This window comes from Gigantopelta aegis, chromosome 3 (assembly GCF_016097555.1).
Source record: "Gigantopelta aegis isolate Gae_Host chromosome 3, Gae_host_genome, whole genome shotgun sequence".
NCBI lineage: Eukaryota > Metazoa > Mollusca > Gastropoda > Neomphalida > Peltospiridae > Gigantopelta > Gigantopelta aegis.
The window spans coordinates 50,379,939-50,405,078 of record NC_054701.1 but is presented as its reverse complement, the minus strand read 5'-3'; the positions used below and the strand labels follow the sequence as shown (position 1 = coordinate 50,405,078).

The following is a 25,140-nucleotide window of genomic DNA, read 5'->3' as shown; positions in this document are numbered from 1 at the left end:
GCAATCAGTAGGACCAGTCTAATAAATGCGTATGTCGTCATCGGTTTTTGTGTTGGTTCACAAAATACTGCTTGTGTCGGTACACGTGTTTTTGTTTAGAAGCACAAAACTGGTCAGCTTTTTAAACTAAGAGAAAGGTAAACTAGTTTCATCTTTAGTAAATATTTCGACGTTTCTGCTAATAGTTATTTGTAAGTCACGTGTGTACGTGAAAGTTTACCTTTAAAAAAAAAACTTAATGGAAGGACCTAGACTGTCAGTGTAGTGTATCACACTGTATGTCACTGTGTAGTATGTCAAAGTACTTAAAACTACAATATTTCGTTTTTTCACATTTATTTGAAATACATAGCTACAAATTAATCGGGCAAGACTTCCAAACGTTCCAGCATTCAGTTTATTCAGGCTTAGTTAGTGATAGTATTAAACTTCAAGTTTTAAATTAAAGGGACAGACCCTAGTTTCAGCCCATGGCCCCATGAAAATGCACACTAACTGTGACTAAGTAAGTTTAGTTAATCTACAGACCTGTAACACATTTGGATAAAGTTACAACTAAGTGAAACATGAGTCTGTGACTTTGAAATGGTGAAATACCCTCTAAAAATAGACTAAAACTCGACTCCATAACTGTTACTTCTCAGACGCATGTGTGTTTTTAAAAATATGATAAATGCATTTTGTGATATTAAAAACACTAGGATCATGATGACCAAAAACACTTTGAATGTATGGAAATGGATAATCTAAATATAAAATATAAGCAAAGTATGATTTCAGTTATCAAAAACGGCTTTAATGGCCAAAAATATGCCTTAGTGTTTAAAAACTAGAATCTTTAACAATAACATGTATGCTGGAACGTTTGGAAGTCTTTCCGTAACCAGGGCTCACACTGGAATTTTTTTTGGTTTAGCCAATTTTCAGAAATATAGAGTATTCTCGGAACCGAACATATGGGTACTTCGACCCCTGGCAGCCATTATTTATCACGTGACACGGTGAAGCTTCTCCTTAGTTACGTATGGTTTGATAGTGAAATGAGGCAACTTTGGTCGATCATTTACAACAGTTAACGGTCACGATGCTGTTGTATCCAATGTAGGCTTTAATTAACTGTAAACTTACATAATGGAAAGAAATAAACATTCAACCCATAATACCACATTACCAATATGGCGGTCCCACCGGTGCTAAGTTATTTCGAACTACCGGTGCAACGTAATTAATGTCCCATATTATAAGATAAAAATGTTACGTCATTCTTCCCTCCTAGAAGAAAGTTCACTGTCTTAAGGATACGGGTAAATCACTTATCACCAACCATACCGAGAAGGTTTCTTTATCTCACGAGTGGAACGTCGAATCACAGGCGCATCTCTAGTAGGGATTAGTTCTTGGTCAAACACATTGGTGTGTGGAATCACTCATGTCAGTAGTGAGTGGAGTAATGGATTCACTCACATCAGTAGCATGACTATCCTGATGATCATCAGTAACATCGGATATACTGTCCCGTGACGCACACTGAGCATCTAAGGTATTGTTTGGATAAGGAGCCAAGTCTCTGAGAGAAACAGTTGATTCACGACCATCCTTATACCGCACATGGGCATAAGTTGGGTTAACCTCTTTCAACTCGACTTGGTCAACCAGCGGATCATTCTTGCTTGATCGGACAAATCTACGAAGTAGGACTGGACCTGGGGTTGTCAGCCACGTTGGGATTGAAGTACCAAAAGATGATCTCCGTTGAAAGCCAAAGAATCTCTCATGAGGAGTTGTATTTGTGGATGTTGAGAGAAGCGATCTGATTGAATGTAGCACATCTGGAAGCACATGTTCCCACTGTGAATCTGGCAGACTCGAGGATTTTAGTGCAAGACGGACAGCCTTCCAAATGATACCATTATACCTTTCAACCTGTCCATTCCCAATCGGATGATATGGAGTAGTTTTGCTTGTCGCTATCCCTCGTTGTGATAAGTAGTTCTTAATCTCTTCCGACAGAAAGGATGATCCACGATCAGAATGGATGTAGCTAGGCAATCCACACAAAGTGAATAACTGGTCGAGGCATTTGATTACAGTAGACGAGTGCATGTTTGGGCAGGGAAATGCAAATGGAAAACGTGAATACTCATCTATTACAGTCAGTATGTACACGTTGCGTGATGCCGAAAGCAATGGCCCCTTGAAATCAATACTTAGTCGTTCCATGGGCTGTGTTGCTTTGACCAATGTACCAGGTATTGGATGATAGAACTGAGGTTTCAGTTCAGCACAAATTTTGCAAGTAGAGCATGTTTCTCTTCACCTCCTCAGTAGAAAAAGGTAAGTTCTTTGATCTTACAAAGTGCAACATTCGAGTCACACCTGGATGGCACAAGGCTTTATGGATATCATCTAGGCTAGATGTTGATACTGAAGAAAGAAATGCACGAGTAAAACTGTCTGGTGCCACGTTGTCCTTTCCAGGCCTATACTTCACAGTGTAGCAAAATGAAGCTAGTTCAATTCTCCAGTCTTGTATCTTGTTATTCTTGATTTTTGAACGTTTCCTGTTGTCCAGCATGAAAGCTACAGAGCGCTGATCTGTTACCAGTGTGAAATGGCGACCAGCCAGAAAATGGCGCCACTTGCGCACAGCTTCAATGATAGCTGTCGCCTCTTTCTCTAAAGGTGGGTAATGTAGTTCGCTACCCTGCAGTGTTCTTGACATGAATGCAACTGGCCGACCACCTTGGTTTAATGTCGCAGATATGGCAACTTCAGAAGCGTCACACTCAACCACAAAAGGACGACTTTCATCTATGGATTGTAGTGCTGCTCCTTCAAGCTCCTTTTTTAGCAGATCAAAAGCTTCAAGGGCAGTCTTACTTAATGGGAAGGCATTAGCACTCACAAGTGGCTGTATTTTGTCAGAAAAGTTCGGTATCCATTTGGCATAGTAAGCGAACATACCAACAACTCTTCTTAGAGAACGCACATTGGTGGGAGGAGGAAATTCCTGTAGAGGTTTAAGTCTTTCTTCATCTGGTTTGATGACGCCATTACCAACATGATACCCAAGAATATTGATGGATGTCTTGTTTTCCACAGATTTGTTTTTGTTAAGAGTTAAATTTCTTTGCTCTACAGCTTCAAGAAACTTACTAACATTTACATCATGTTCCTGCTGATCACGGCCTGCAACTGTGATATTATCTAGATACGGGAATGTGTCTCTGAGTGCCTCCTCTTCAACCATCCTGTCCATGGCTCTCTGAAAAACGGCCACACCATTTGTAAGACCAAACGGAATTCGGCAGAATTGGTAGAGTCTACCATTTGCCTCAAATCCTGTGAACTTCCTATCAGGTTCTTGTATTGGAACTTGATGATATGCACTTTTAAGATCAAATGTTGAAAACACTTTGTAGTGTGCGAGGTTATTGACCATCTCATCAATTCTAGGCAGTGGATACGCATCAAGCTCTGTATACTGATTTATGGTCTGGGAATAGTCCACACACAGTCGTTTCTTGTGTCGTTGTAAAGGATCCTTGACAACTACAACTTGTGCACGCCAAGGTGATGTACTGGGCTCAATAATACCATCTGCGAGAAGACGAATGATTTCTTGTTCTATAAAGTTCTTGTCATCCTTGCTGAAACGCCGGGACTTTGTTGCAATAGGTTTAAACTCAGGAAGAAGATTTGCAAACAATGATGATTCACCCAGTGAAGCTACTGAAAGTGCCGATACTGATTTTGTCCTAGGGATTACCAAATCAGGATTACTGCCATCAAATTCAATGATAACACACTTGTGTTGCTTCTGGAAATCTTGTCCAAGAATGAGGTCACTGCAAAGATTCTTAAGAACACCCAGTCGAGTGGATGTATAAACATGACCATTTATGTTTAAGTCCACCAAACAGTGCCCAAGAACATGGGTCTTTAGAGTCGTCATGGCCATAGATATATCTTGAGATGAAGGAGAGATTTTAAGCTTCAGGTTTTTGGCGACGTGTTCACTTACGAAACTATCTGAGCTACCAGAGTCAATTAGAGCTGTTAGATTATGTCCACAGATAGAAACACACAAAGAAGCTTGAGACAGACTCTGGGGACAAGCGGCAGTAATTGAACAGATTGTTTGGTGAAAATATTGCAGCTGAAGTACTGTTATTACTTTGTTAGATCTGGACTGACATACTTTTGCGAAATGACCTTTAATGCCACATTTATTACAACACACATCCCGAGCTGGGCATGCCCTCCTATTATGAGTGGCTCCTCCACAGAAAAAGCATTTCTTTCCTGTTGGATATGTTGTAGCTAGAGGATGTTCACGTGGAACGGGTACTTCATCGGTCGAAGAAGTGTCGATACTTGCAGCTGAACATCTCCCTGATGACGTATATGATTCGGAATTTTTCTGTGCCAGGTCTAGAGCATTTGCTTGATCAAAAGCTGTACTAAGATCTAGTTGCTTGTTTTCCAGAAGTCGTTGACGAATTAGTGGAGAGGAAATCCCGTTAATAAAAGCATCTCGAATTAGTTCTTCACGATATTGCTCTGCATTGACAGGTTTGAGATTACAATCCCTACTGAGCTTTCTTAATTCTTGTAGGAATTCACTCAGGTTTCACTAGACTGTTGTTGTCTGGTTGCAAGCAAATGGCGAGCGAATATTTCATTTGGTGGCTTAATATACAAATTCGTCAGTGTTGTAATAGCAGTATCATAATCATTGCAGTCTTCAATGTATTCATAAACATTATGACTCACGTAATTGATCAGAGTTCTGTACTTGTTAGGAGCATGATCACCACATTCGTCGATGAAATTTGTGAATGTCCGATGCCAGTGTTTCCATTCTTTTGCAGCGGTGGGAGAATTTGGGTCTAAGTCGAGACGAGCAGGTTTCAAGAGAGTGTCCATGATAAACAGTTAATTAAATTGTTGTATCCAATGTAGGCTTTAATTAACTGTAAACTTACATAATGGAAAGAACTAAACATTCAACCCATAATACCACATTACCAATATGGCGGTCCCACCGGTGCTAAGTTATTTCGAACTACCGGTGCAACGTAATTAATGTCCCATATTATAAGATAAAAATGTTACGTCAGATGCCTAACACATGTTGTGCAGTTGGCTGCATAAACCATAACATGATGTTAAAAAAAATATCGTTTTACAAATTTCCAAAAGAAGAGACTAGGCACCGCTTGTGGGTAGGGTCATTAAAACAACAAACCTGATGGAATTCCATGGCTTCCCTCACAGAATGTGACTATGTTGACTTTAATGTTGTTGCTTGTTGACACCAACAGAGATTAATTTAGCAAACAAAATGGTTTTAAAGCATGTGCAGTGGTGCAGTGATAAAAATCTCACATTATACTGTAAATAAAATACACAATTCCATCGTCTTCCATGAAAAAAACCCCAACAAAACGATGCATCCAGTTCTTGAATAAAGAGTATATACCTTTATCATTAAATTTGTGTGGTCTTTATTTTTCATTTTATCTTAGTTGCTTGGATATTATCTATACTTGTATTTATTTTGCCATACCACAGCTACTACATCTTATTTATTTATTTTTTAATTTTAAAATAAAGTTTATACTGCTAAATTACACACATATAATAATTATAATATAGGCCTAAATTCTTGTTTAAACTTTAATTATTATTTTTAAAAATTTGCAAATGTGTCTGTAGCAGGCCTGCAGTAAGAAAATATAGGTCGTTCACACACACACACACACCCCACCCTCCTCTCGCTCTCTCTCTCTCCGTGTGTTTAGTATTTACTTTGGTGCAGAGGGTAAATAATGTGTGTGTGCCTTTGTTTCAGTATATATATATATATATATATAATGTGTGCCAAATTTCTAGGGAAATCACTAATGTGTGTGTATATATATATATATATATGTGTGGAGCGGCACGATACTGAGCCAAAGAATGAGGACAAAGTCATTAAAAATAAAAAGTGCTTAAATTTATTAAAAAAACTAGTTTAGATATTAGATAAGACTTGTTTTCAACTAATACTGAAGCAAAAGTTGTTGTTTTCTGGTTCACTTGACTGTAGTGAGGGTGTCAAATCAGGCAAATGCTGTTGGCGATGTAAGTTACAAGACGACATTTTAAATCCAATAATACAATGAATAAATTGATTTAATGAGATGTATATTGATGTAATGGTGTGTGTTGTGGCATCTCATTTCAATGTAATTGAGAGATTAAAAAAAAAAAAATCACATATGATGTTGTAGTATGGCGATAAAGTTGTGGACACCGTAACTTACGACATATGCAGAGTTCAACTTTTTTTTGAGAAAGCAATATTACAAATGGCTTCTTCTTTTCCCACGTCAGTGTTTGTTTTCGGTATCAAAAGAGATACAAAGAAAAACTAGAAGTATGCTTTTCAAATAACAAGTTTAGCAGCACATATGTCGTAAGTTACAAGACACCAAAAAGTCATCATCCATAAAAATGAACAATATAATCGAGAAATATAACAACAAAATGTGAAACATTCTTCAGTTTCATTTCAGTTGTCACACTTCTTTAATTAATCAGATAAAGAAGTATTGGCTGCGGGCATTGATTGTTGGTGGCTTCAGTGCCTGAACATCTTTCGATGGAACCCAGGACACGTCGTCAAGTTTCAGGAAAGCTGTAATAATTGCCCCTCTTCTTCAAAAACTGTACTTTGACTTCATGACTGTCAGTTTGAAGAACCTTAAAAGAGATCAATCAATTATGTTTTGGAATGTCTTGAATTGGACCACACGCACAAATTTTGCAGCTATTTATCAAAACAATTATTATTTTTTAAATCGGTCTATCAGACACAGGATAGGGCATGTGGAACTGGACTTGATTAAGCTTGCAATAATTGCAAAGCTTTTGAATTGTTTCCTTGCATAAAGTGATCATGCACATTTAATATCTTAAAAACTTACTACTTAATTAAATACTGGGCTGAATTTTACAGACTTATTTTTCTTAAATGCACATGGTTAACCAAATTGTAAATGAATGTCAAAACCAGGCTGTGTAAATCCATTTAGGTAACTTACAGTTCCATTGAAAAACAGCAGTGGATTCTTCTTGCCATTTCTGTTGAATCCTACGCTCACCCAGCTACCCAGTGGGAAGGATTCTGAAACCAGAAGCATTCCTTGTTATTTCAACAGACAAAAAATGAAGCATAGGAAAATCAACCCAGGAAACAGTAATTAAAAAAACAAAAACAAAGAATGTAAAAATATTAAATTCAATGCAATATATAACAGCTATAGAAACAAGTAGAATTTTTCATTTGTCCGGTGCAAGTTCATCAGAAATCTACTTGTCTGGCAGTATTTTCACTCAATAAATGTGTTGTACAAGAAACATATTTTTGATTGTTAAAATTAAACTGCATTGAATATTTTTACTTGTCCACTGGACACCCATTAAGGTACTGTATATTGCTAGTCCGAGCAAATTTTCCACTTGTCAGGACAAACGGACAAGTGCTCATTTCGAACTATGTATTCAAGGATTTGAATATTTTACCCTGTTGGTTTAATGGCTGCAGCACCAACATCCATCACAAGTCGTGGGCCATCTTCAGGATCGTCGGCAGAAAGGTTGCCAATCTCTTCAGGGTGGGTCGTCATTCTCAAAGAGCTCAACTTGCTGGAGTGATATTGTCGTCTGCAGATTTGACAGGAATTGGCTCAGCAACATGGCAGTGTAGACAGGCTCGTATCTGCATCAGCATCCTGCTGGAAAATCAAAAGGTGGAGCTATTTAGTAACTAGATTTTAAAACACCTGTCAATCGTGCCTGGTCACCTGTAGGAAACAGAAACACAATCAGTTGATATTTAAAAAAATGTGTCTCAAAATGTACTTAATTTTAGAAGCAGCTCAATTGTAATACTCAGTTTAAATAAAAATAGTGAATCCATATCCAAAAACAGGGGAGAAAGGTTACATCCCTGAATCAAGCAATATCAAAACCTACAAATATTTATGTCTTTACTAATTGGAATAACAAATATTACAAGTTAAGTGCACAGAGCGTAAAAACTTATAACATACCTTTGCTACGTTTGAGCAAACTGGCGATATTCCATTTGCCAGTAATGTCTGCATGTTGGCAGCTGCCTTCCTCCCTCTCTGTGCACACATGACAGAAGCAGCTCCGTTCACGGTTATTGATGATGTACGGTTTTCACCATCTTAAGACAGTGCTGCTGTCTTGTCTGGGGTAGAGGTTTCAGGTTGCTAGCCCGCTCTCGGTTTCTCTCTTAATATCCGCACTTTGCAATGAAGAAGAAGGATCTCTTGTAGTGGACGTGACCATCTTCTTGCTCAGATGATCACGGCAGTATAAGAAAAAATTGCTCAGCGGTGCCAATTTCTGCGCTTCCTTTCCCTTGACGCGCTGATTAACAACAATTCTTTAGGGTGCCAAACTCCCGTTCACATGCTCCTTTGCCATGCCGTGTCCCAAAGAAATGTCGTTCACAATGACACCCCAAAGTCTTCAAAAGCATACCCTAAGTCGCAGAAGGCAGACTTGTTTTTGTATTGTGTCGGGGCTCCATCAGAGAAATATACAACCTTTTTCATGGAGACGCCAAGGTTAACTAGAATGTCCATGTGTTGACAAGTTGAATGCATGGACAGCATCATGGCAATGCTTCAGGTCATTACTGACAAAAATTAACGAATGATTCGTCATCAGATCAGTCATCTTCAGGGCACCTGTATGAGGCAACATTGGCATGAAGTGTCACCGAATCGTGTCCCAGTGTGCTCCCTGAGCCTCATCCTGGGTACCAGCAGAAAAATTCTCTGCAAAATCCTGGCAGATGACGACCCAGCCTGGCTGGTACGTCACTGGAGACCGCATCATACTGCTTTCCTTGCCATCTGGCATTGAAGAGGTGTTTTTGATATGCTGGCTGCCTCTTCCGTCAGTTCTGTGACGAAATCACGAGCCAGTAGGGTTTTCCCTCTGCCTAGTCAGCTTCTTCTTGGTGACACCTTTGTGGACATAAGTAGTGTTCTCCCACTTAAAGAAAATCACTTGATTTTCAATGTGGGTCTCTAGTAGAGGACGTAGTTTTCACTTCAATGGCAGATGTCCCACAGGCTGCACATTTCCTTTCAAGGCATGCCATCTTGTACTCGCCATCCTCCCCTCTTGGACACAGAGTTGACCTGGAAAGGTCGTATCTGTCCTTATATGTCAAATCTTGCAGACGCTGAGATGCTGCAAAAGCGACCAATGCCCTCTAGTTTAAGATCAATATTAGCGCAATACCTCGCAGAGGCAGTTCTGTTTTCTTGTGCGTGTTGAGGGCAAGACATCTTTGGGTCTCAGCTGTCGGAATTTTTCGTCTTTGAAATGGCTGTATGATGATTTTTCTGCCCTAAACATTTCGTACGCTGCTGCCGTTGACATATCCATCACCCCTCCTTGCCACGGGATACTCATCCTTGGATCCTTTCTTTGTCACTCCGCGCATCTGGCTGAGTACGGGAAATGTCACTCCTCCTGTAAAATTGCTCCACCTTTTGAACAGTCTGTGATGACAGTGCATCTTTTCTTTTTTTTTTTCCGTACATTTAATTCGTCCAAATTCTTTGCTTTTCCTGCCTTCTGGAGGAGTTTATAATTGAGTCCTAAAAGTTTACTTTCTCTGTACGAGTACTTTTTCTTCAAACTTAGCATGAGTGCCACTGTTTTCTTAGCACTGACATCCCTCTTATTTCTTTTTTTTTCTAAGCGCATGGATGCTTTCCCTGAGTGAAGACACTGACGAAGCGAGAAAATTTATTCGTTTTCTAGATTTGGCTCCAAGGCCCAATCTCTGGTGAAGAAGACGACGAGTGCGTGGAGTCGCACGGTCCACCACGGTTTTTCCAAACACGTGCACAAATTTCCCCTTGTCAGTTGGCATTGCCTTCTTCATCCGCCAGACAGCTTTGTTGAGTGTGTTCTTCTTCTTGTAAGGAGTTGCTGGGACCGATTCTACACACTGAAGGGTAGTTCTCTTTCAGAACTGAGGGTTGATGTGGAAGGGGTACACTGAGGATCTACGTAACATGGCTGTTTCAGGTTTGGTGTCGATGGTTCTCTGATAACATTCTTTCCATTCAGAGCCGCAGTTTCCTCTTTGTTTTTTCTTTTCTTTTCAAGATACTTCTGCCTTCTTTTTTCTTTTTCTGCTGCCTTTTGTTCTTCAGATCTGTTGACCCTCCATGTAGCCTTTTGCATTTTTCCATTGTTTCTTTTTTTGTCTCCTTTTCTTTTCTGGTTTTTGGTGCAACATATGAGCTAACACTCTTTCCCACAGCCTTCTGTTCAGCCCTCCACTTTCTCACACGCTCATTTGTCACTTTCTGGTACTGCCCTTTCTTTTCTGGTGTCAGGTTGGCCAAGAATAGCTTTACACGATTGTTTTCGTACTCCAAGTGGTTTCGGTATCTTTCCGGTCTGCCTTTATTCTCTCCGATAATCACTTGAAGACTCTGCACTACTTTTCTTTTTTCTGTGCTGACGTGATACCATTTTCTGCATGTTGAACAGTTTTCAGTTTTCTTCACTGCAATTCTGACCACTTCGACGTGAAGTTTGACCTTGCTCAAGTACTTGCTCCAAAGGTTCATCCCACCCATCTCAAATCCTGCAAAAATAACCAAATAGGAAAATAAAGCAAACATGGAACACAAAAACTAAGACTACGTAGATCTTTTTATAGATGTGGACTATGGATATAGGATTAACAAACTTGAAGAAATGTAACAATAGCAAACATGATGGCATTCTTACAACTGTACCTAGTGTCGGGACAAAATGACCGCTTATAATAAATTTGTGAGATTACCAAAGCATGGCAATTGATCCATAGCCTCAACTGGCTTACGTGAAGGTATCTGTGTACATACGTTAGATTTAGTTAAAACCCATTTTGCCTCTCACAAGAGCATGTACCATGTATTACGAACATGCACCGCGGTACACAAGATCTTGTGCCACTGTTGCTGGAAAATTGTGTTCTCGTTACTAGGAATAGCATTTTACAGAATTTCTAATTTCCAACAAAATAGAAAACTGATGTTAAAGGGACATTTCCAAGTTTGCTACATTGTAAGATGTTTTCAACTAATAAAATATTTCTATGATTTAGAATATCAATGTCTGTATATTTAATGTTTCTGGTCGTAAATTGAAACTGGTTAAACAAATTTTTTAAATATACAATAATTCTTCCCCAAAGGTATTTTGACAGGTCGATTTTCATGGGTCGGTCGGGTTAGACAAGCCTAATTTTCTTAGTCTTTTGAAAAAAAAATTAAATCTAATATCAGAATGTCTTACTATCAGTAGAATTCATAGACCACAACAAGTATTCGAAAAAAGTGTCCAGTGTAACTAACAACACTATACAAATTCCTAAATAATTAAGTGTGAGAAAAACAAACTATTGACATCATATTATGCAAGTACAAACATCTAAAATTAAAATCACTAATGTATGTATATGTGTGTGTGTGTATATATATATATATATATATACACACACACACACACACACACACACATTAGTGATTTTCCTAGAAATTTGTCAAGGCACTGTAGACCAAACACTTTTGGGGCATTTTCACCATTTTCGGGGCACTTTTTTTCATTAAAAATACACAAAAATTAATTGAAATAAACATTAATGTAATTTATGTGCTTGCTTTAATAAATGAATGGCAAAAGATGTAAAAGGCATATTTTATTAATTAATAATACCTTTTTGGGTGTTTTATAAAAGCAATTTTAGAATTAATTAGTGAAAAAGGCTTATTTAATCTCAGGGCAGCATGGTGCTGATTACGGCAAGATGGTGCTAGACTATTGAGGCATGGTGCTGCACCTTGCTAAGACAAGATGGGGAAAACACTACACATACATATACATAAATCTAAAAATACATAAAAATCTATTCTATTGTGGATCAATGTAATTTGCAATCTAATTAAAATTAGCTCCACTATTACATGTGGATCTAACACAGCCAGTTGGAGCTCATGTCCACCAATCAAAATTCTGCGAGTGATTTAAAAATAATTTGAAAACATTCCGAATTATCCTGAGGGTATACGACATGTTTCGTGTGAATTATGAATGCCTTAAAACATGTTTTATTTTGTAAAATAAATAATTTGTAATGTAAAACTGAAGACTGATTTAGTTGGGGTTTTTTTTATAAATAAATAAATAATTTTTAATGTAAAATTGGAGACTGATAACCCACCCCGTATGTATTGGTATGGTTCGCTGTACTGCGGCCACTAAAATAGACTCGCCCGATATTTTTAGAATTTGTATGCTCCCAAATAACGTTATAAAAGGCGAAGTGTGATTGGTCAATATTTAAATTATTATTTACAGACGAAATGTTACCAGGACATTGGGGACTACGCAGTGTTGTTAGTTTTAAATCACTGGCAGGATTCTGCAAGTAAGGTTTTGATTGGTGGACATGAGCTCCAACTGGCTGGTGTTAGATACACATGTAATAGTGGAGCTAATTTTAATTAGATTGTGTAATTTGGTGGTTGTGGTACATTTGTAAATTTTACTTGTTCAAGTTAGAGGACTTATCTTTTTACATATATATGTAGTTTCATGGTATTCTACAGTTCAGTGTGTGTGTGTTTGTGTGTGTAATCTGCTTTAGAAATTACCTGCAATAAAATGAATGGTCAACTGCCATATCTGATATTTGTTTTCCATTTTGAAAACACTGTTTGACATGGAGAATATAGCATTTAACTATCTCATTCATAATTTTCTTGAATATGCTACATAAGTGCATCTACATGAGGTAATTTAACCCAGGTTAAAAGCAACTTAGGTTAAATATGTGTAGTCTAGTAGAAGGCATACCGATATAGATCAGTTTATTAACAACCATATTTGCCTACATTCTCCAGCTGTATACTATTAAAAATTAGTTTTGTAGATATTACTTAAATTGAACTGCAATAACAATTCCAATACAGCACAAGACTGAACAAGAAAATAACTGCAATATCCATTGTGACTAGATATAAAACAACACCGATATTATACATATATATATTAACCATTATTTACTCAGGTAAGTTTTTGTGTTTTATTACTAAATATACCAGGTTAAACCCTATTATTAAAACATTTGCATGTTTGTTCGATGAGGTAACACTTATGTTTTATTAGGTTGTAGACCTCGACATGAAAATAACTGAGGGAACTGATTATTTGCTCCCTAATGTATACTCTTCAAAAAAAGAAACGCAAAAGGGTACAAATGGGTTATAACTCTGATTTTATGTTTCCTACCGGTTCATGCTTTGTGAATATAAGGTCATTGCATGTCCCAAACACATTCCCACGGTTACATTCGATAAAACGCAGCTACTGTACAATAAAGTTCCAAAATGTGAATATTCGCAAAAACGCAGCCACGTGCAAACCATGTCACCACTGCACGTGCGTTGTCTGCACGTGCAACATGAACACCGACAGTATAAAAGTGCAGGGTGTTCGCTTGCCTGGCCTCTGTATCTGGCCGACAGTTGACAATCCAGGACATGCCACGTCTCAGTGAACCGCAGAGAAACAATGCCATCGGCCGACTAGATGCAGGCGAATCCAGAACGGCCGTTGCCAGGGCATTCCATGTGTCCCCAAGCACCATCTCCAGACTGTGGGACCGTTACCAGTAACATGGATCAACACGTGACCTCCCTAGATCCGGTCGACCACGGGTCACTACCCCCGGGCAGGACCGCTACATCCGGGTACGCCACCTTCGGGAACGATTGACTACTGCCACCTCCACAGCCGCAGCAATACCAGGTTTGCGCAGGATATCCAACCAGACCGTATGGAACCGCCTACGTGAGGTAGGAATTCGTGCCAGACGTCCAGTTCGAGGTGTCATCTTAACACCACAACACCGTCGACTCCGACTGCAGTGGTGCCAGATTCATCAACAATGGCCTCAACTGCGATGGAGACAGTGACGAGTCCCGATTTCTGCTCCGACGTCATGATGAAAGATGTCGCGTGTATAGGCGTCGTGGTGAACGTTATGCGGCAAACTGCGTGCAGGAAGTGGACAAATTTGGCGGGGGTAGTGTCATGGTGTGGGCAGCCATCTCACACACTGGCAGAACTGACCTGGTCCACGTGCAGGGCAACCTGAATGCACAGGGCTACATTGACCAGATCCTCCGGCCACACATCGTTCCAGTTATGGCCAACGCCAACGCAGTGTTCCAACATGACAACGCCAGGCCTCACACAGCACGCCTCACAACGGCTTTCCTACAGAACAACAACATTAATGTCCTTCCTTGGCCATCGATATCACCGGATTTGAACCCAATTGAGCATCTATGGGACGAGTTGGACCGACGCCTCCGACAGCGACAACCACAGCCCCAGACCCTGCCCGAGCTGGCAGCAGCCTTGCAGGCCGAGTGGGCCACCATCCCCCGGGACGTCATCCGTACTCTGGTTGCTTCAATGGGCAGGCGGTGCCAGGCAGTTGTCAACACACGCGGAGGCCACACCTGGTATTGACTCCAGATGACCGTGACCTTGGTGGTGTGTCCTATCACTTACTCACAATGGTCTAGAGTGAATTGTGAACAATCCTGCAACATTTGGTAATTATCGGACTCACCATTCAATAATTAAATCAATTCTCCAAATGTTACGACAATGTGGTTTTGCGTTTCTTCTTTTGAAGAGTATAGTTTATGGGGGGCAATTTAAAATATTACCATATTGATACTACATGTATATAAATTCACATGCCAAAGGAAACTATATATTATTGTCCTTGAACTAATCTCAGGTGTGATGGGTAAGTAGAGAGAGATACTGCTCCCCCTAGATGTCAAGGTCTGAGGATGGCTATATTTTATTATTGCTATTTTTTGTTGCCTGCATTCAACCGGTAAGGAAGGGCAACATCATGTGGTAATTTTGCAATCTGTAAAAACAAAAGCATTTCATTATTTTAAGAAACTGTATTTTGTTTTAAGAATAAAAGAATGTATTCAGTGGAACATTATACTGTTGCCAATACATCTATATAATAAGATATGACAATAATACTATTGTAATTTGAACTTGTAAAGTAACAACTTTGCCATTGTTTAATTATTACATATTATTTGGAAATAAAATAATAATTAAATCATAAAAATAATTAACTTAATCATGCATACAAATTTTATTATAAATATAAATTATATATTTTGTAGCCCACATCATAATTATTATATTAATAATTATCTTATCATTTCAAAATTGTTAAAATTTATAATTAACATTACCTGAAAATCGCATCAACAAAAATTATATTCTGCCCAACCTGCCCTGTCCCCTCGACATTCAAAGTACACGGAAACACATTGGTACTAAATATAGATTATACTAATTCAGATTCCCGTTGTTCGTTTCTCTTATGTTCGTTACCCAAGCTGTTATAATACACATAAGATATATTGCAACTATGTGTTAGCTACAGAAAATAAATGACAATATGTAAGGCATGTAAAAAGTTAATATGATAACTTTATTCTATGTAAACCATTAATCACTAAGGCTTTGCTTCACCCCCAAAGACCCGGATGATCGGTAACTAGGCCGTTTGACGTCACGCCGGTTCCGAGAATTGCCTTGAAAATCATTAAAATGTGGTTAATTAGAGGAGTATTTTATTAGCCAAAGTCTAAATTTTGTAGCCATTTTGTATAGAAATTAGCAATTGGCTTATTTGACAATATATAGGGTGAGACAACATACAACATTATAAATTTGCTAAATAGAGGGAAGCAACTCGCCCTGCACATTAAGAAAAGTATTGACTTAATGTGATCAACCTCGGTGGTGCAGTGGTTAAGCCATCAGACTACAGACTGATAGAAACAGACAGAAATCGTGGGAGAAATTGGAAAGTTTTTTATATTAAGATAATGAGAATGGCAAGCAGAGGGTGATAGATTAGAAAGATAAAGATAAATGAAAGTGTGAGTCAGCTTTGACAGGATTTGAACCACTGTCGTCCGCTTCATTGTCAGCTTTGACAGGATTTGAACCACTGTCGTCCGCTTCATTGTCAGCTTTGACAGGATTTGAACCACTGTCGCCCGCTTCATTGTCAGCTTTGACAGGATTTGAACCACTGTCGTCAGCTTCATTGTCAGCTTTGACAGGATTTGAACCACTGTCGTCAGCTTTGACAGGATTTGAACCACTTTCGTCAGCTTTGACAGGATTTGAACCACTGTCGTCAGTTTCATTGTCCAGCAGCTTATCCACTAGACCACAGAACTCACATGTGCAACTATTAATATTAATAGTGTAAATATTAAATTTCATAGCACCGTACCCAAAAACGTTTTTCTGGCAGTAACATTGTTAACTACACATTGGTCCAAGGTTGCATAATTAACTTGAGAATAGAGCTGGGTGGTATACCGTATATACTATTTGGTATCGGTATCATGTCAATACCGATTTACTGTACCAAACAAATTTTAAAATACTGAAATTTCTGTATTGGAAAATTATGTTATCCGTCAATTAGAAAAGCACTAATAATATTTCTTGTGTATATTGTGTATGGAATTTAATTTTATTTAGATGTAATTATCAAATACCGTACCGATACCGAGCTAGATCACCCCAAAAATATCAATACCGATCCTGAACTTTCAATACTGCCCAGCTCTACTTGAGAATATATAGAGACAAGACTTTGAAATGTTGATGTGCCGTCACCAGGTGTAAACAGTGGTCCTCAAGATTTCTGGATGAGTTTTAAATATTTAATGTTTTGTTTGTCTGATAAATTAATTCTAATCTCATGAAGCCTGTAGTCATGGATATCACACAAGTTTGGAGTTTGTGCCGTATTGTGTACAACGGCAAAATGATGCACCACTTTGTCTTGTTTCTCATTTCTGGTTTCTCTTTTCAGATGGCAAAGAGTATGAGGAGTAAAAAGCGTCGAAAGATGAGAAACCAAAAAAGGATCAAATGGGCTCCAAAAGTGAATGCTAGAATGCAGAGGATAGCTGAGGCACTAAACAGCAAAGACATTGACATAACTCAGCTTGTTACAGGTTAATTTTCTCATTCATAATGCAGACAGATATATCTCAGTATGCATGATAATCAAATGAAAGGTATGCTGTATACACAGAGACTTCAGCAAATCAATTGAATATAACATATGAAAAGAAGAGGGCTCCAACAAAATAACACCCTAGCCCACTGTCATTTCTATCACATCATATAAAAAATGGGTGTAAAATGGTCATGTAAATTTTAATGTTAAATACTGTAAATCATGTAATTAATATGTCATGATATTATTGTGTCCGTACATGAATGAACAAAAATGCATATTTTTATTAATGCATCGGACAAAAGTCCACATCACATAAAAACCACAGTTGTCTTGCTATTATATTGTTTGGGCTTCATCTTTCATGTTAAAAGAAGTCAGTAGTTGTTTTCACAGCTATTACATAATCTGAAGCTAATCGCATGGTGGGTCGACCAGGAAGCCCTAATTACTTAAAGTAGTGTAATTAGTATAACTGCACCTTAGTGTTAAGGGTATGCCTCGCACTTTTGTGTGGTGATTGCTTCTAATTAATGCACCAGTAGGAATAAAAGGTAAACGGGTCGCTATTACAGGGCACAATATTTCACGCGAACGCAGACATATTTTTCTAACAAATGTTTTAGACTGATTTTATACACTTGATGCGCAGCACAGGAATAGACATTGACAACTTGCGACCAGTCTAAATTAAATGTCATGTATAGAGTCGAGCCAAATGGTTTGAAGAAATACGCACAGATTGTTGGTTACGGTTATATAATTTTCTACTGTTTCATTTTTAAAGGGATATATTTAGTAATAAAATTTGTTGATTATAATTTTACAAATGTTCAAAACAGTTTAAACAGTAATCCAGAAGTGTAAGAATTTTTTTTAAATACTCACATCGCAAAATGAGCTTTTTAAAAACAAAACATTTGGAACATCACTGTATTATATAACCGCTATGATATTCCAGGAAAGTGAAAATAGAATGGCAATATCGAAACGAAAGATTCTTGAAGTATTCACAAAAAGACGTTTAACAAAAAAAAATTGTGTTCGCCGCATTTTTCGCATGAATTACTTGCTCGCATTAATTTCATGATTTACAGTATTGTAGTGTAATTGTTTAGTAGACCTATCCCTTATATGAATTTTTACACACCCATTGGTGAGAACACGATGTGTTATTTATGATTACACATCCTTGTTAATAAATGTATATGTACTTGTTAATAATTTCAAGACATACGACTGGCTGCTCCTAGGTGATGACCAGGTCACCAATGCCATACGTCCAATAAAAAACCAACGCGATGGAAATCTATTAGACTGTGACGTATAGTTAACCTGACAAACATTTCTCTGTGACACGTAAGTCGGCTACATGTGTACAAGTGCAACGGATGTAAATAACTTTTGCTTAAAATGTGTTTTTTGAGGATATGTACAAGAAATAGAAAACTACATTCGTGTCCGTTAGATACCATTCTCACAAGTTATTTAAAAACGTATCAAACTCGCTTTAGCTCATTAGATAAATTTGAAAACAACTTGTGAGATAAATGGTATCTAATGGCCACTCATGTATTATTCTGGATATAATTCTAGTTCTGAGACCATTCTGCCCTTCATAGCAAAAGTACAGTGAGTTACATGATCCAGATTTGAACAAATTGCTAGTTTTGTTATTATTAGTTAGTCATTCACATTAACTGTCGGTAATTGTTCGCTGCTTGATTTGATATACCACTAGAGTACCAGTAAATATATGTAATGCTTACGTTATATATAGAATTTACATATGTATTTATATATATATATATATATAATTTTTTTTTAGTGAAGACAGTCAGTGAAATAAAGAAATCTGAAACCAAGGAAAAAACTGATGGTAAATATATTAGATTCTGTAGACTTTTATTAGAGCTTTACTAAATGACGGGAAACATTTTTCAATTCTGAAATTTCCGGTATTTTGAAATTTGCTCTGTATGGTAAATCGGTATTGACGTGATACCAATACCAAACAGTATATATTGTATACCGCCCAGCTCTACAAAGCATGTAATCTGGAAATTACAGAGGGTGCTTTCTGCACAGTGATGGGTTTTGGTATACCTGGCCTGTTTGTGTGCTCACTATTTATCTGCTCATACCTCTTAGGGATCCTGTTTCGGAAGCAGATCATAAATGTAACTTATATCCAAACTAGAGGTGTGGTAGAAAGATTGTTTAGGATTTTGAAATCACGGTCTCGAAAACTGTTCGAGTAACAAACTTGTGATTAGCTGTGCTTTTCTGCACAACAAAGCCAGAAAACAAAATAATCCAGTGCCAGCTATGGAAGAAGAAGACAAGTTCCATAAGAATGCAGCTAACAGTTGCAAAGAAATCAAGGTACATTGTGATGATGTTGTGCACCAGTCTATTACGACTTATTATGGGAAGACATACAACTGGCTGCTCCTAGGTGATGACCAGGTCACCAATGCCATACGTCCAATAAAAAACCAACGCGATGGAAATCTATTAGACTGTGACATATAGTTAACCTGACAATCATTTGTCTGTGACAAGCAAGTCAGCTACATGTGTACAAGTGCAACGGATGTAAATAACTTTTGCTTAAAATGTGTTTTTTTAGGATATGTACAAGAAATAGAAAAATACATTCGTGTCCGTTAGATACCATTTATCTCACAAGTCATTTAAAAACGTATCAAACTCGCTTTAGCTCATTAGATAAATTTGAAAACAACTTGTGAGATAAATGGTATCTAATGGCCACTCATGTATAATTCTAGTTCTAAGACCATTCTGCCCTTCCATAGCAAAAGTACAGCGAGTTACATGATCCAGATTTGAACAAATTGCTAGTTTTGTTATTATTAGTTAGTCATTCACATTAACTGTCGGTAATTGTTCGCTGCTTGATTTGATATACCACTAGAGTACCAGTAAATATATGTAATGCATACGTTATATATAGAATTTACATCTGTATTTATATATTTTTCTTTTTTTTAGTGAAGACAGTCAGTGAAATAAAGAACTCTGAAACAAAGGAAAAAACTGATGGTAAATATACTCTTCAAAAAAAGAAACGCAAAAGGGTACAAATGGGTTATAACTCCGATTTTATGTTTCCTACCGGTTCATGCTTTGTGAATATAAGGTCATTGCATGTCCCAAACACATTCCCACGGTTACATTCGATAAAACGCAGCTACTGTACAATAAAGTTCCAAAATGTGAATATTCGCAAAAACGCAGCCACGTGCAAACCATGTCACCACTGCACGTGCGTTGTCTGCACGTGCAACATGAACACCGACAGTATAAAAGTGCAGGGTGTTCGCTTGCCTGGCCTCTGTATCTGGCCGACAGTTGACAATCCAGGACATACCACGTCTCAGTGAACCGCAGAGAAACAATGCCATCGGCTGACTAGACGCAGGCGAATCCAGAACGGCCGTTGCCAGGGCATTCCATGTGTCCCCAAGCACCATCTCCAGACTGTGGGACCGTTACCAGCAACATGGATCAACACGTGACCTCCCTAGATCCGGTCGACCACGGGTGACTACCCCCGGGCAGGACCGCTACATCCGGGTACGCCACCTTCGGGAACGATTGACTACTGCCACCTCCACAGCCGCAGCAATACCAGGTTTGCGCAGGATATCCGACCAGACCGTACGGAACCGCCTACGTGAGGTAGGAATTCGTGCCAGACATCCAGTTCGAGGTGTCATCTTAACACCACAACACCGTCGACTCCGACTGCAGTGGTGCCAGATTCATCGACAATGGCCTCAACTGCGATGGAGACAGGTGTGGTTCAGTGACGAATCCCGATTTCTGCTCCGACGTCATGATGGAAGATGTCGCGTGTATAGGCGTCGTGGTGAACGTTGTGTGGCAAACTGCGTGCAGGAAGTGGACAGATTCGGCGGGGGTAGTGTCATGGTGTGGGCAGCCATCTCACACACTGGCAGAACTGACCTGGTCCACGTGCAGGGCAACCTGAATGCACAGGGCTACATTGACCAGATCCTCCGGCCACACATCGTTCCAGTTATGGCCAACGCCAACGCAGTGTTCCAACATGACAACGCCAGGCTTCACACAGCACGTCTCACAACGGCTTTCCTACAGAACAACAACATTAATGTCCTTCCTTGGCCATCGATATCACCGGATTTGAACCCAATTGAGCATCTATGGGACGAGTTGGACCGACGCCTCCAACAGCGACATCCACAGCCCCAGACCCTGCCCGAGCTGGCAGCAGCCTTGCAGGCCGAGTGGGCCACCATCCCCCGGGACGTCATCCGTACTCTGGTTGCTTCAATGGGCAGGCGGTGCCAGGCAGTTGTCAACACACGCGGAGGCCACACCCGGTATTGACTCCAGATGACCTTGACCTTGGTGGTGTGTCCTATCACTTACTCACAATGGACTAGAGTGAATTGTGAACAATCCTGCAACATTTGGTAATTATCGGACTCACCATTCAATAATTAAATCAATTCTCCAAATGTTACGACAATGTGGTTTTGCGTTTCTTCTTTTGAAGAGTATATATTAGATTCTGTAGACTTTTATTAGAGCTTTACTAAATGACGGTAAACATTTTTCAATTCCCAAATTTCCGGTATTTTGAAATTAAATAGGTATGGTAAATCGGTATTGACGTGATACCAATACCAAACGGTATATATTGTATACCGCCCAGCTCTACAAATGATGCAGTCTGGAAGTTACAGAGGGTGCCTTCTGCACAGTGATGGGTTTTGGTATACCTGGCCTGTTTATGTGCTCGCTTCTTAGGGATACTGTTTCGGAAGCAGACCATAAATATAACTTAGCTATGTCCAAACTAGAAAGATTGTTTGGGATTTTGAAATCATGGTTTCGAGTACTGTTCTAGTAACAAACTTGTGATTAGCTGTGCTTTTCTGCACAACATAGCCAGGAAACTAAATAATGCAGTGCCAGCTATGGAAGAAGAAGACAAGTTCCATAAGAATGCAGCTAACAGTTGCAAAGAAATCAATGTATATGTACTAACCCATGTTGATGGAGATACAGTGCACCAGTCTATCACAATTTGTTATGATTTACTGTAATACATACATGTACATTGATTTCTTCATACATCCATCTGTAAGTCTGTAAAATAAAACGAAAAATAGTTTTTCATACACATTACAAGTACATTGTACTTCAGTATTTTACAAGTTTCCCAATTGAATGCTTTTTAAAAATATTCAACAGTTGGAAACCTCAGAATACAAAAAGCAGATATCAATTTAATACAGCCAAAATGATCCTAAAGAGGTGCATGAACAGAGAACATGCACAGTAATACAACGACCCATATGTGTGCATGACTAGTGACGGAGTTGCACATTCTGTAGTAGGCCAACTGCTTCCACAGCTTGCATTTTTTTTCCCTGTCCTGTCTGTGGGAAAGATTAAGTGCTTATATACATGTAAAAGATTCCTTGCTGCTTTTTTAGTAGGAGTAACCTGTGTCATGGCAACAGATTTCCTTTCTCTTGCCCTATTTTGGACAAAATCCATGTTGGACGCCAAACAGCCATACATACAACAGGCCTGTGGGAATTAAGTTTGTGTAACCCAAACATGGGTTACGCAGGGTTTTTTTTACATGTAACCCATTTCATTGTGCATAACCCATTATAAAGATATCATTATATAAACAGTGATAAATGATAGTGTAAAATATTTTTAATGTCAGTTTTTTTTGGCGAGAACACAAAATCGGTTATGCAAAACTAGACTGTGTGAAGGACACACGAGCAAAACGATCGTTCACGCAGTTTTCAGAGGCCGTGTAGTGTACAATGTGCTGGGGTGTTGTTACACACAGATTTGTTTCCTTCGTATTTCTTGCATGTCGACTTCTACCCTGCTTTCTTTAAAACCTTCACTGGTCCATCTCCAAGGAAGTATTGTAATTTGTTTTTATATATTTCAGATGCCCATATGGACGTTGACGTAGAAGTGAAATCACGGGATGCGAAAACACTCAAGGATGAGGACGGACATTACCCTGTATGGATGAATCAGAGAGCAGTTAAAAAACACAGACAGAAAATCAACAAAATAAAGAGAGTCAAAAAGAAAGGTCGCAACAAGAGAGGTGCATGGTGATGTGGAACTGTTCTCCATTTCTTTAAAACTGCTTCAGAAAAACAACAGCCAACTGTGATGTTGTGTCTATTTGTGATGTGAAAGGAACAAATCGAACATCAAGTAAATTGGTTGTGTTTCATCCCACTCATGATAAAGCTACTGCATTTAACATGTTTCTGTAACTTTCATATGGATGGGGGAATACATGCAGGTTAAATTAAATATGAAAACGGTACACGGTACCTGTTTATGTAACATTTCTGTAACTTTCATACGGATGGGGATACATGCAGGTTACTAAATATGAAAACGGTACTACAAGGTACCTGTTTATATAACATTTCTGTAACTTTCATACGGATGGGGATACATGCAAGTTAAAGAAATATAAAAACGGTACATGGCACTTGTTTATATAACGTTTCTGTAACTTTCATACGGATGGGAATACATGCAGGTTAAACTAAATATAAAAACAGTACACGGCACTTGTTTATGTAACGTTTCTGTAATTTGTATACGGATGGGGATACATGCAGGTTAAACTAAATATAAAAACGGTACATGGCACTTGTTTATATAACGTTTCTGTAACTTTCATACGGATGGGGATACATGCAGGTTAAACTAAATATAAAAACGGTACACGGTACTTGTTTATACGTTTCTGTAATTTGTATATGGATGGGGATACATGCAGGTTAAACTAAATATAAAAACGGTACACGGTACTTGTTTATACGTTTCTGTAATTTGTATATGGATGGGGATACATGCAGGTTAAACTAAATATAAAAACGGTACACGGTACTTGTTTATACAACGTTTCTGTAATTTGTATACGGATGGGAATACATGCAGGTTAAACTAAATATAAAAACGGTACACGGTACTTGTTTATGTAACGTTTCTGTAACTTTCATACGGATGGGAATACATGCAGGTTAAACTAAATATAAAAACGGTACACGGCACTTGTTTATATAACGTTTCTGTAACTTTCATACGGATGGGAATACATGCAGGTTAAACTAAATATAAAAACGGTACATGGCACTTGTTTATATAACGTTTCTGTAACTTTCATACGGATGGGAATACATGCAGGTTAAACTAAATATAAAAACGGTACACGGTACTTGTTTATGTAACGTTTCTGTAATTTGTATACGGATGGGGATACATGCAGGTTAAACTAAATGTATAAACAAGTGCCGTTTATACAACGTTTCTGTAATTTGTATACGGATGGGGATACATGCAGGTTAAACTAAATGTAAATGTGAAAACTGTACATGGCACTTGTTTATGTAACATGTCTGTAGTTTTCATACGGATGGGGATACATGCAGGTGAAACTAAATGTGAAAATAGTACATGGCACTTGTTTATGTAACATGTTTCTGTAATATGAAAACAGTACAATGTGCATGCATCGGTTTATAGATAACCAGTTGACAAAATAATATTAGGAGGAAATGTGGTTGTAAATAAACTTATTGTGTAATTCTTGAACATACGCTTCAGATTCACATGCCAGTACGGTGTGTGTGTGTGTATATGCACCACATGAATATAGACATCATGTACACATGTATACCAGATATGTTGGGTCTGTTGTACATGTGTGTGTTTGTGAGATTTCATTTGTAATGAAGATGTTAGTTATTTTGATCAACCTCGAGTTGCTGGTTGACATACATGTACAGCTGTTTACATTGAAACTGAAATAAATATATTCTGATTGACTCGGTTTAATGTTTTGTGTGTAGAAATTCTCACAGAAA

General features: G+C 38.4%; 1 protein-coding gene across 3 annotated transcripts; it reads left to right on the top strand.

The window, feature by feature from the left end:
• LOC121368180 (18 kDa learning-associated protein of slug-like) lies at window positions 1-25,101 on the top strand. 3 transcript variants are annotated; one of them, XR_005957479.1, is made up of 6 exons: window positions 1-137; window positions 17,051-17,195; window positions 19,029-19,079; window positions 20,216-20,266; window positions 23,196-24,542; window positions 24,618-25,101. XR_005957479.1 is itself a non-coding variant. In XM_041492807.1 (5 exons), exons 2-5 carry the CDS (start codon window positions 17,051-17,053, stop codon window positions 23,369-23,371), a joined length of 423 nt encoding a protein of 140 aa, XP_041348741.1. In that variant the 5' UTR covers window positions 1-137; the 3' UTR covers window positions 23,372-25,101. The 3 variants fall into 3 exon arrangements, 2 of the variants coding, with proteins under 2 accessions (XP_041348741.1, XP_041348742.1); XM_041492807.1 differs by having other exon boundaries at window positions 23,196-25,101; XM_041492808.1 differs by lacking the exon at window positions 20,216-20,266 and having other exon boundaries at window positions 23,196-25,101.
• The last annotated feature ends 39 nt before the right edge of the window (window positions 25,102-25,140 follow it).

Excerpts from the sequence above, each read along its gene's own strand:
- LOC121368180 (XM_041492807.1), top strand. The coding sequence starts at position 17,051 with ATGGCAAAGAGTATGAGGAGTAAAAAGCGTCGAAAGATGAGAAACCAA. Across the intron at positions 17,196-19,028 it reads CATAACTCAGCTTGTTACAG|TGAAGACAGTCAGTGAAATA; the intron begins GTTAATTTTCTC and ends ATTTTTTTTTAG. Across the intron at positions 20,267-23,195 it reads AACAAAGGAAAAAACTGATG|ATGCCCATATGGACGTTGAC; the intron begins GTAAATATACTC and ends TATATATTTCAG.